At 39.8% G+C, this 13,328-nt stretch overlaps 1 protein-coding gene across 4 annotated transcripts in view; it reads right to left on the bottom strand.

The window, feature by feature from the left end:
- Positions 1–13,328, bottom strand: part of ATP8A1 (ATPase phospholipid transporting 8A1) — a 225,937-nt gene that overhangs the window by 58,267 nt on the left and 154,342 nt on the right. For all 4 annotated transcript variants that reach the window (XM_019801970.2, XM_019801971.2, XM_019801972.2 and 1 more), the window contains one exon: positions 9,663–9,835. In XM_019801970.2, coding sequence (XP_019657529.1) covers positions 9,663–9,835 — 173 coding nt within the window. The remainder of the gene's footprint in view (positions 1–9,662; positions 9,836–13,328) is intronic.

The raw sequence follows: 13,328 nt of genomic DNA, 5'->3' as shown, positions 1-13,328 counted from the left end.
CTTGCTGTCAGAGTGGTTAAGAGCTGTGGTCTCCATCTCTTCCCATTCTTGATATCTGGCTGGAGCCCACATGGGCACTGGCTTTCTTCCCTTTTCTTGTGACTCTGGGTAAGGAAGGGATGGAACTTCCTTAGGCTGTAAGGAAACCAGCTTGCTTTTCCTTTCTTCCTTCCCTCTCTACTCTTTTAGGAATTCTCTCCTATGTGGATGGGTTTCACCAAAGACTTTTTTCTCCTCTTAGAAATATCTAGTGGAAGATGAAACGAGTGGTAGTGCTGGCTACTGACAGAAATGGAAAAAAAATCCTGAAGATGCCAGGAGCTAAGAAGTGTGGTAAATTTGAGGGTCACACTTGGTAAAAATCTATGAGAAACCTTTGGGGAAACATGAAGTAGTGGATACCTGTCGGAAGGTAAATGGCATAGAAGGAAAGAGTGGTGTGCCAGGGGCCATAGATAAACACACAGGCAGAAAAAGATTTTCAGCTGTACTGTCCACTCCCTGTGGTGCCCTATGTGAGCCCAGGCTGACCAGTGTCAGGGAGGTGAGAGTGGGCTAGATGCAGCAAAGGAGCTCCTCTCTCACTGTAACTGAAAATTTTGGTGTAGGCTTAGAGCTTGTAGAAACTCAGACTCCCCCAAATAACATGCTTGAAAGACTCCCCAATTTCAGGAGTATCCCCAGTGCCCTAAAACTAAGACCCCAGGAAAATTCCTACCTCATACCTTGGATCAGGAAAGTTAGAGCTTTCTAGTCAACCTCAGGGCATGGAGCCAGGCAGGGACCGGTGCCAATGACATGGGTATGTTAACAAAGCCTTCAATGTTACCTTATCCAGGTAATTCCATCAAAACATGGCTGCCTCTAACAAGAGCAATACTTGGGCAAAGAAACAAGGGGACAACAGGGATTCGTGAAGCTCAGACTGAGCTCTGTCTCCAATTCTACCTCAAGTTAGGATGTAGCTGTCACCTTTCTTCCAAAGGACTTTACTGCCAGTAGGGAAAATGAGGAAAAATACCTTACAAGGAAAATAGGAGATCATAAGTATGAAAGAAATTACAATGACTTACAAGAAAGTAGAACTAGTAAAAACAGATATAACAAGAATTTTTAAAAGGTATGCACACACAACCTTGGAAAGATTTGGGAAGATACTGAAACATGAAACCAGAACAAGCAGTTATAATGAAGAACCAACTGAAAATAAGTAATATAAAAATATAACTCCTAAAATAAAAAAGCCAATAGTAAACTGAATAGTAAATATAATAGAGCATGGAAGTTCAAATAAAAAAACTATCCCAAAAGACATTAGGAAATTAAATGAGAATGAAAGATTGTGAGAAAAATGAAAAGAAATGGAGCAATATAGGTGACTATACTTAATGGGAGTTCAATAAGAAATTAAAGAGGGACAGAATGAAACAGAATAACTTTCTAGAATTAAAGAAAGACATGTTTTTCTATTAAAAGGGATCACACAGTGCCAAAAAGAAATATGAGAAAAAGGTACTTACCCATAGACACTTTATGGTTAAATTAAGATTAAGAAAAATTTCTAAAGGTTTCTGAAAGATAAAGCAGATTACTTTCAAAAGAAATCAGATCTGACTGACACTGGATGCATACACAAAATTACTTTAAAATCTTCAGTTTTTTTCCCCTTATGGAGGGGAGCAGGAAAAGAAAGACATACGAATATATATAGACATTAAGCAAAAATATGGTCATCAAAACCTTAGAAATAACCAGACATAGAATATATATTGTAAAGCCTGCAAAACAGCACAATATAATCTGATTTAGACAGTGGACGGTAGGGGGAAAAGAAACAAAAATCGTAATAAATGAAAAACTCAAAATAAGATCAAAGAAATGAGGTCACGATAGTAATAATTATAATAAATATAAATGGGTTAAATTCACTGACTGGAAGAGATTTTGAGGTTAGATTACAACAAAAAGATCCACCGACATATGGTGTCTGAGAGACATACTTTATAATAATAGCTAATAGAACATTTATTTGCTCACTACGTTTTAAGTTCTCTACTTGTTTTAATTTATTCAATCTTCAGAAGAACCCTAGAAGAGATAGGTTACTATTATTGTCACTTTGCAAATGAAGACACTGAGGCACAGAAAGATTATATAACTTAAGGAAAAAGAGCAAGTAAGTGGTGAGGCCAGGATTCAACCCTAAGCAGTGTGGATTTAGAGACAGTATTCTTTTTTTTTTTTTTTTAAAGATTTTATTTATTTATGACAGAGATAGAGACAGCCAGCGAGAGAGGGAACACAAGCAGGGGGAGTGGGAGAGGAAGAAGCAGGCTCATAGCAGAGGAGCCTGATGTGGGGCTCGATCCCATAATGCCGGGATCACGCCCTGAGCCAAAGGCACACGCTTAACCACTGTGCCACCCAGGCGCCCCTTTAGAGACAGTATTCTTAACCACTAGATTATACAGAAGGATTGAATGTAAGGTTTAGGAAAAGAAAAAGACAAGGCACATACAAAACAAAGGAAAACCAGGTTAGCACTATTAATGTAAGGCAAAACAGAATTCAGGCCACAGGAAAAGCCATGATGGTCAGAGAGAATCTTTATGTATGATTTCTCACCAGAAATATTCAATTAGGCCATATAAAAGAAAATTTGATAGATTTCTAATGGCTACCAATGCAGCAAATACATGTATTAACCCATTTATTCCTCACAATTCCATAAGAGCAATTATTTTTAACTGTTTCAAGAATGAAGAAACTAAAGCTGGAGAAGTTGGATAACATATTGCTCAGCTAACAAGAAGACATAGGGCTTGGACTTAGATTCTGGAAAGTCTGGCCCCAGAGCCTGAGTGCTAAAGTATACAGCATCACAAGCGGAGAGAAAAGGGTAGATTGTTTAGTAAATGGTATTGGGAGAATCTTCTATGTAGAAATGAATAACATCACATCCCTTCTTCATAAGATACACAAAAATAATGGATTAAAGACCTATATAGAAAACAGAAAGTTAGGAAGTTGACAAAAGAAACGTCTGAGAATATCTTTATCAATTGGAAGTTCTCAGTGATTCAAAAAGCACAGAACATAATTTCCCTTTTGTCTAGAGCTGCTTTCATGCTACAATGGCAGAGATGAGTAGCTATAACAGAGACTGGATAGCGCAGAAAGCCTAAAATATTTACTATCTTGCCCTTTACAGAGAAAGTTTGCCCATCTCTGCTCTATGAAATACTCCTTTCCTCTTGGAAAATGCTATCTGGAACCACCTCCTCTTTCATGTCTTAACTTGTTTTATATCCTTTTCTTGTCTCTGTTTCTGTTCCCTTGGTAATGCCTTTTGTTTTCCAAGACCATTTTCCCCTGGGATGCAGTCTCTCCCTTCTCTTGATTCCATGCCCTACAGCTGCTTAACAGTTACGTCTTACATCCTACCTGGTCTTGACTCTTGGAACTCTAGCCTGGCCCCAAAAGCCAGGCCTTTAACTTGCCCTAAATGGGGATGGCTCAAATGGGTTTATTAGAAAGAAGGTAATCTCTAGAAACCTTATGGGTTCAAGGAGACCCAGTTATACCAAAGTAACTCTGCTTTCCTTTCCCACACAAAATCAGGTCAGTAGACAGACAGATCAAAGAAATGTTGTAGGTTACATATACCATGTCCTTAACAAACCAGAAAATGAAGTCCTTTATTCTATCACCACAGAACTGAAGGAGAACTGTACATAATCTATTAGGTGGATTTGTTTTTGACTGAAGAATACATTAGAGTGCTGACTTATTGATTTATGTAAAGCTTTAGGGAGGCCTTGGTGGGAAGCTGCAGTGTCTGTACTTAAAATTGCTGAACAGAAAAGCATCATCAAGAATTTGAATGTAGTTATGAAAGATATGTACACTTATTTCAAGTTAGCAAGACAGAAAACAGAAAAAGACTGAAATGATTAAGATATCATTTAAGAGGCATGATCATGGAAATCAAGATAGCAGTTACTCTTGGGAGGATAATAATGCTAAAGGGAGCACGAGGGGGCTTCTGAGGTGCTGGTCAGGCTCGGGTACTTGATACAGGAATGCATTTGCTTTACAAATATTCACTAAGTTGCATGCTTATACTTTATGTACTTTCCAATACAGGTTAACTCTGTTTTATTAGAATTACATGATCTGCAATTCTAACTGGGGTGTGTGTGTGTGTGTGTGTGCGCGCGCATGCACATGTGTGTGTTGGGTGATGGCAATTTATCTAAACTGAGCACATCTAAAACTATATAATGTTGAATTACAGTGGAATTCTCAAGTGTTTAGATTTATCAATCTAAATTCTGCTGTCAAATACAGACTTCCCTGGTGGGGACGTGAACATCCTAGGTGGCTAACAGGCTGTATAACATGGCCTCGTTGCTCCTTTAACATTATTCAGTAGAGACAGGGCAGCAAATGAGACAGACAGGGCTGAACAGCTTATTATATTATGTGAAAGCAAAATATGGCCATTTTATGAAGTTATAAAATTTATTCAGGATGTCCTCTTTAGCCATACACGTATGAAAGAAATACTCTCTCAACATTTCCAACATTTATTCATGTTTTCTTGGAAGCAAATATGGGGTTGACATTCATTAACAGTTTGTAAGTCTTCTGAAAGCCAAACATCTGCTTGGCATCGATGGTGTTCACAAACTTTTTTCTTTAAAGGAATGTCTGTTGGGCATTTATTAGCTTCACTGTGCTTTATAACTACCCTTTAAGGAGAACATTTATTTAGAGAAATCCTTAAAGTTTAAGACAATCCCAAAAGATTTGAGAAGTAGGTCTGTCTTGACCCTTTACTTAATGCACTCATGCTACGACAGAAAGTATTCGAAGTGTCCCTTTAGACCTCTTCAAGGAGGACCTGTTGATCAGACTGAGGTGAAAGGTTTTGCCTGGAATGCCACTCCCGAGTGACGACATTCACTGAAGTCAAGTGTTTTTTTTTATGCACTATGGGGAAAATGGCCTAAAAGGGGGTGAAACTTTGATTAGAGATGTTGCAAGTAGGGAAAAATGCTTACTTCAATTTAACTTCTGCTTTTCAGAAGACATGAGTACATAAATTATGTAGGAGAATGGTGATTACTAGACAGTCTAAAAGCTGGAGGCTCTAGGCCAATTTTCAACCAACTGTCACAGAACATAAGTTTCAAAATATGTTTAAGCGAAACTGACAAGTACAGAAAAAATGTAAAATTCTTTGAAAGGCTGGGTTGTGAACTGATGAGGATCTCAGAAACCACATGCCATTTAACACACAGCAATACTTCGCTGCAATACTCCCACCCTCTTCTGGAGGGAATATTAAAAGAGGTAGAACAGATGCTTCCCCAAATTAAGCTGATTCAAGCCGTAGACAGACCCTTCCCAGCAGAGAGTGGCCCACAGAAGTAGGGTTTGTCCAGAAAGTGAAAGGCCTACGAGGGGGTCCTCTGGCCCAGAAGCTTTCAAGCTGGAAGGAAATTCCAAGGAAGGGTGCATGTGTGCTTGGATCTCCCACCTTTCCCCGCCAGACAAGCTCTACTCTTAGCTGCTTAGACATCCAGGCTCCGTGGAGGATTGGAATCACTGTTAAATGCCAAGCTCTTCATTTTATAGGCCACAAAAACCAAAGCCAGAGAAATTCCATTAGGTAGCCAAGTGCCAGAGAGGTAAAAATTTGAACAAGAATTTCATGAATCCTCAGATAAAATGCCACTTTGCAGAATAGTTCTTGATTTTAGGGGTGCCCATAAATACTCACAAGTCTTGGAGCAAGTTTTCCCCTCTTCTACCTGCCCAAGACTTTCAGGGGGTCTGTGAAGCCCCTAAAATGGTACATTCGATTTTACCTATTTGTGTGTATGTGTATTTTTTTTTTTTGGGGGGGGGGAACGACCCACAGCTTTCATGCTCTTCAAAAGTATCTGATCACACCAATAAGAACTGGTATACCTGAGCAAGGGGAAAGGGAAGAAGCATCACAAGGACAGCATGTGTATAACCAGGAAAACTTATCCAAAACTCCTTGGACATTAGATGCGTCTTACCTATGGAAGTACTCATGTTGCACGGGAAAACGGGCACAGAGGTAAAAACAAAAGCTGCATGGCATCTATAAAAATACAGTACTTGCTGAGCTGATAAAGACAGATTTCATTTTCCTTGTTGGGTTTTACATCCTTAAAAAAAATTACGGAGGTGTAACATGAAACCTTCCCCTTTGTAAACCAAAACCAGGACTCCAAAGCCCTGAATAATTTTGGAAGGAGGGGATTATTTCTGTCTCTGAATAGTCCCTTCAGAAAGTGGTGGGAAGAGATGTAATGACTACCGACTGAGAACAACTGTTTCTTTCAATTCAGCTGTAGGCTCTGGAGGGAGGATGCTCATCTTTATAACTGTGTCAATTAGGCAAACACTGGAAACTGCCTTCTGCCCTCTATGCTGATCATATCAGGGAAGAAAGTGGCTGATGTCATCCTGAAGATGGAACTAATATCGAGAGCCTCATTATCCGTACGGGAAGGCTTCCCCTCCAGCTGCGGCGAAGAGAAGCCTGCAGCAGAGAGCAGACCCGGAGTTATCTTCACGGGAGGACTGACAAAGATCGGAAAGTCATCTGAGGGGAAAACCCAGAAAGCCAGAACGAACACAAACGAAGTTGTGACACAGCACTGTATTTTGAAGTAATATTCAGTATTTATCTGGAGTGTCTGTTCTACTGGAGTAAAACAGAGAATTTCCTGCGGCTGGGAAGATGGTAATCCTTTGAGAAGTCTGGAGTGACACTTGGCATTTAATGGTAAAGAAAGATATACAGAATTGCCCACCTATTCCTCACAAGTGACAGCAGCATTATAATGGAAATTATACTTCAAGGTCAGTAAGCTGAATGACCAGAAAATGGTCTGTGCCTGTCGTTTAAATGCCAAGAGGGGCCAGGCCAAGAAGGTGCACAGACAGAACTCTAGCAGTAGCACTGACATAATTTTGGGCTCGGATGCATTCTCAACACCAGACTGGAAGTTGAACCACAGTCTTTGTGGGAAAAGAGAGAGTATGAAGGTAATAATTAGAAGAAAAAAGCTGGGGAAAGATATTTTACTTAAAAAAAACACAAACCAACAACAAACCCTAAAAACTCTAAATAAAACCCAGTGTCTGCATAGGGACCTTGAGGTCCTTTAACATGCATAAAACAGGACGGAGGGAGGAAGGGGCCACACACATCTTTATAAGCTCAGTTTCCGAGCTGCGCTGCACGTGCATGGCAGAGCGTGATTCCCTCCCAGGGGCCTTGCCTGGAGGAGCCCCAAGGTCCATGTGACTGTGAGCATCCAGAACAAGGATCTCGGGAGGGAATTTCACAAGCGTACATTTTTCTCCCTTGACATTGCTTTCTACTTCTTCTCTCCCTCTGCTATTGTTTAATTTTGTGGTTCCACTTTTTGAAGAATGGTGGGAGGTACCGTGTTAAGCAATGCTCTAAGAATGAGCCTCAGCAGCAGGGACTGCGTTATGAAAATCGGCCTCCCACATCTTTCAAAGCAACTGTGATTCTACTTAAAAGGAAAAAAAGAGAAGGAGACATGAAAGGAGAGCAGGGCAGGCAGGAAGTGGTGTTCAGCCTTGTATGCGCAGCATCTCTGCCCAGCACACAGTAGGTCCGGCACAGGTGCTGACTCAGGGAATGGATTGCTGTATCTAAATAACTCTGGACTCAACAGAAGCCAACCTTCCTAGCCCTTACTGTGCTTTTCAGCAATCTCTTGTTGATCCTCATGATCCCATTAGTGAAAGTGATTAAACAACCAGATCTGGTACACCATTATCCTGATGCAAGTGTGTCAGAGTTGAACATTCCTAAGACTTGGTCAAGAGATTAGCAAGGAATCAAGAAAAGTTCCTGGAAAAACAGATTTTAAAGAGCATGATGATATCAAAGTACAAATGGGATTGACAAGATAATTTCTAATTCTTTGTTCATGATTAAGCGGAGAGCCTGATTATTACTGATATTAAATATGTGTGTACAGGATGCCTGGCTGGCTTAGTTCGTTAAGTGTCTGCCTTCGGCTCAGGTCATGATCCCAGGGTCCTGGGACAGAGCCCTACGTTGGGCTCCCTGCTCAGCAGGGAGCCTGCTTCTCCCTCTCCCTCTGCAGCTCCCCCTGCTTGTGTTCTCTCTCTGTCAAATAAATAAAGTCTTTATAAAAATGTGTGTACAATAGGCTCTCTAAGAGCTCTATGGTAATGTTTATTAATGCATGCTACAGTGAAGAAAAATAAATGGTTAAAATAATATGGTTCCTGGAATAAGCAACTTTTAATTCTCTGAGTATGATACAATTTTATAGGTTGAAATGATGCTTTATAAAAGGTACTTATTAAGTTTGGTTTAAATTATATTTCACAAAGTATGTTCCAATGGAAATTTTGGAAATATCTACAAGGCATGGCTTATAAATGTGGAGACAAATTATATACAGGATATTTAAGTGAATAAGCCCAGACAAAAAGGGTTTAAGAAGCATAACATTCTTGGGGCGCCTGGGTGGCACAGCGGTTAAGCGTCTGCCTTCGGCTCAGGGCGTGATCCCGGCGTTATGGGTTCGAGCCCCACATCAGGCTCCTCTGCTATGAGCCTGCTTCTTCCTCTCCCACTCCCCCTGCTTGTGTACCCTCTCTCGCTGGCTGTCTCTATCTCTGTCGAATAAATAAATAAAATCTTTAAAAAAAAAAAAAGAAGCATAACATTCTTTTACTAGTAAATATATATTTTAAGATAATAATAAAAGCAAATAGAAAAATTTTAACAGTAATGTTAAAAGAATAAACTCTGGGAAGTTCTTCAGAAGTCCTGCTAAGATTTCATCTCCCTGGGGGGGAGGTGGAGAAAGCAGCTGGAGACGCTGCCACCCCAGACCTGGAGTGACCAGCCCGTAAAACTCTCTCAGTAAGTGGATGGCAAAGAGGAGAATCCTTAGGTTTCACAGTGAAGAGAGTGGGCAGAGTCATGAAGACACTTTAAATTTTAGGAAGACATAGTGTGAACAATTTTGACAAAGATATGGGGAAGATTCTTTGATGAGAAGTTCAGGAAGGACTAGAGCTAAATAGTTTTAAAAATGTAGGTCTGTGGATTAAGCCTTGATAACTCAAAACAGATTCTAATTTAGGAAATGGGCAATATTATAAATTACAGGAAAGAGGAATGTACAGTCAAGAAATAGTGTTCTGGCAAATGACTCAGCACGTCCCGCCATGCCATTCCCTAAAGTTAAGTCCTCCAAGAAGGATCCAAGATTGATGTGTAGAAAACAGAACTGTTACAGAAACAACCTAGGTGGAAATGTAGGTAAAATAACCGAACTGGAACACAGGAGATGGCAAGAAACCTGTCGATTCGAATTATGAACAATAATTACTAATGATCAGTAGGACTCACCTAAAAAAAAACCAAACCTCTGCTACTAAATTCTATTCCAGGTTGTGAACCTTGAGCCTTGAGTGAGTAAAATAATAACCTGACATTGAAAAATTCTGGATAGAATAACTTCGAGGAAGTTGACAAATCAAGAATTTAGGATGGAGGGTGCTGTTTACTTAGTTGGTTAATATGAAGGAGAACTTACCGGCAGCAAATAACAGCTTTGCACGACAAAGCTAAGTCCAGGAAATACTGTCTTACTCCAAAAGTTAAGGCGTACTTGAGGGTTTTCCCATCAATTATAAGAGCAAAATCATTCTCTTTTCGAAGAGCATCACCAAGCGTAGTGCAGTGGCGACTGAGAGTTTCCCTCGTTGCCTGTAAAATCAAACAAAAACACCCACAACGTTTACTTCCCTTTGTTCTACTAAGATGCCTTCAGGATGTTCAGCAAATACATTTAGTTATTTTTCGTGCTTTTATGTTTTCAATTGCTTTCACTCTACTCATTTTATTTTCACAAGAGCCCCTCAAAGGAGATTGGACAAATGTTATCAGAAAAAGTAAATTACTCTATTAAAGTCACACATCTGTGCCTACCAGAGTTGGGATTACAAATCACTGATTCCTCTGTGAGCTTTGCTCATTATTCTAGCCACACAACCACATTCCTGCAAAAATATTTTCAGTAAATTATCTTATTACAAAACAATAACATTGTCCTAATTTATGAACTAGTCAAAATTGCTTAGCCATGAATCCAGGCAAAAAGTTGAAGAATATCATTTAAATAACTTATGGGTGTTTTTTTCAGAATTCCTCAATGTTATTGAAACTTAATTCCCAGTAACCAAGAGTGGGAAATGCAGTATCTGTAATCTCTTGCCACTTCATGAATTGCCTTCTATGAGCTTTAATCATGATTTCATGATGCTGTATTTTAGTTGGGGATGGGGACACCTGTCTTGGTAATCCTGATGGATCAAATAGAAGAACCCCTTCCATCAATGAAGAGTTCACTTTCAGGCACAATAAAAACATTCAGTATGAAGGAGAGCTTTGTTCACCTCAACTGTACAGAAGGGTTATATTTATCTCCCTCTATCAAGACCTGCTTTCCCAGCTCTTCAAAGGCAAAAAGTTGCAAGATACTTAGTTTTTCTCCCCAAAACCTATAGACTCTTCCTATAACCAAATAGGGCCAGGTTTCTGTTTTACAAGAACACTGTGGAGAAACAGAACCGTTTCCTCTGCACAATGAAACATAAGGAACAATTCCTCTCCTCCTGGAGTTTTGTTCTGAATGCTAATATCTGAGTCTGCAGTTATTTATGTAATAGATACAAATATATATATATATATATATATATATATATATATATATACACACACACACGTATATATAATAAAATATACCTATAATAAAAATACTTATATAATTTTTATTATATTCATGGGAGATATAATTATTGTTCCAATTCAAGAGTATTACTTCAGTTGCATTCACAAAGAGAGAAGCAAAGGCAGAGGTAATTAAAATTTTTATTGGAGATTTTTGAAGGTGTTTCTGCATTCGTATTCAAATGTGGTTCACACTGTGTTCTGGAATTTCAGAGTCTGTTTATCAGAATAATAGAACCATGTTGTACCATAAAGTAAGCCTGCCCAAATTTCCTAATGCTGGAACTTCACTTAATGCCTCCCCTGGCCTCTATTACCCACAGTGACACTAAGGACCACCACATAGCGGCGTTCTTTGCAGAATTTTCTGTTTACACTTTACATTGGGGGGAAGTAGCTATTTGAATTTACAGGCCTCACCCTCCCATTTCCTGCTAAAAAATTTTGGCCCAAGAGCACTTAAGAAAAGAAGGTGAAAATGTCAGAAAAATTCTGCAAATGAAATCTAGTAATGACAATTTACAGATTACTCTAGATTGTCTTAAAAGCAAATTTGCAAAGATGAAATAAACAAATAAATGAACGAACTGATAAAAAAAAGAAACATAAAATATTTAGCACGTACCACATACCAGGTATGGTTCTAAGGGCTATGCATACACTGCGTCTCAGTCAACACTTGTTACAACCCTATGCGGGAGGCACCACTGCGAGCCCCATTCTGCAGATGAGAAACAGGACACAGGACTGAAGTTCCTTGCCCACGAACACTTGGCCACTAAGTGGTGAAATCAAACTCAGAATTAAATTCCTGTGCTAGCTTGTCTTTCTCCACATAATCCAGGAAAAGCAAACCCGACTTGAGACAGTACCAGGCATAGCAAATTATAAATGGAATGTCCACACCAGTCCCTCTGCTGTTTCCCTAGAGCCCTCATCATCTGTCTCTCATCTCATCTTTACCGCCAACAGAGATTTCTCTTTATAAAACAAATTTAAAACAAACCATGGCTCTTCTTGCTCTAAAATTTGTCTATGGCTTCCTACCATTTACACAAGAAAGCCCCAACTCTTTAAAATGGCATTTACAGCTCTCCACAATCGCGGCCCAGCTAATTTTCATTCGTGTTTCCCTTCACCATCTTGACCTCTTTCTGCCCTCTCTGGAATCCCCTTCTCTGACGTTAGTCTACCACCTTCTAAACCAAGCTTACCGCCAAGCCCTCCCAGACTCACTTCATGCGGCCAAGCATAACTCACTCTAGGCCAGCAAGGCCCTCAGTTCCTCCAAGGGAGAGACCACGTTTCCCCCATTTCTCAGCAACAAACACAGTGCCCGTGATGACAAATGCTTGGGAATTACTAATATATTGAATGAGAGCACTGATCAATTCTGAGTTATCCTACTGGCAGCTCTCCAGTTTCCCGCCTGTTCTTACTTCTGATTTGAGAGTGAGTGAATGACTCTGTGTGTGTGTGTGTGTGTGTGTGTGTGTGTGTTTGTGTGTGTGACACAGAGAGGTGGGAGAGGTAAGGAGGGAAGGAGGGAGATCTTCTCTTGCTTGCTTCTTAATTTTTTAGAAAATAATCCATCTCTTCAACAGTCTTTCAAACCAAGGCACTGCTCACTGAAATGCAACTGTATTTTTTATGCTTTTGCCCACACGACCCCTGAGTTGAAAACCCAAATGAAAACTGAGATGTACCTCAGGAGAACTTCACCGCGTTTTCAAGATCAGCGGCAGAGCAAGACTGAAAGTCAAGGGACCCCTGAGCTGGGCAAGCTGCAGCATTAAGCACACCCATGGGACTTGGTCCTGTGTGTCCCACTCTCCCTGCTTGAAGGTGTTCTCTGACACCTTGAAATTGGTTGAAAACTCTCTTATTTGTAGCATCAGGGCCCCTGGGTTTCCTTGGTGATTATCACAGGTCTTTGGTAAATCAGAAGGTGTCAGGAAATGTAACAGAGGTAATATTTCAGGAGGGGAGTCAAAAACATCGTCCCCCCACTGCCCTCCTGAATTCTCCAGCCTGCCCACCTAGAGTGCAAGGTAACAACAACAACAACAAAGCTGCAAACATTTTCTTATTTTAGTTTATAGCTTTCTTTTGTAAGTAGCTCTGTTGTTGGCTGTGTGTTGCCAGTTACAAGTTATATTTTACCCTTATTTATACTGCCAGGAGTATTTTAAAAATTATTTTATTTATGAAGGTTTATTGCTTCTCCCCTAAGCCTAGGAGCCATACTTTATGGCCATATTGCATTGAAGCTTATCTCCTGTAGCTAGAAATAAATTTATTACTATATTAGCTGTTGCTTTGTTTTCTTTTTGGCTACTGAAGGGGGAAATGTTTAAACATTTAAACTTAGTGACATGTGAAAGTGAAAATATATAAAGGAGAAGCTAAATCAGAAAAAGGATAAAAGACCATAGAGTAGAACAAAATACAAGCTCTGTATCTCCTTATT

This window comes from Ailuropoda melanoleuca, chromosome 11, assembly GCF_002007445.2.
Source record: "Ailuropoda melanoleuca isolate Jingjing chromosome 11, ASM200744v2, whole genome shotgun sequence".
Lineage (NCBI taxonomy): Eukaryota > Metazoa > Chordata > Mammalia > Carnivora > Ursidae > Ailuropoda > Ailuropoda melanoleuca.
Note: the sequence above shows the minus strand (reverse complement) of the source record. Positions and strands in the feature narration are given on the sequence as shown.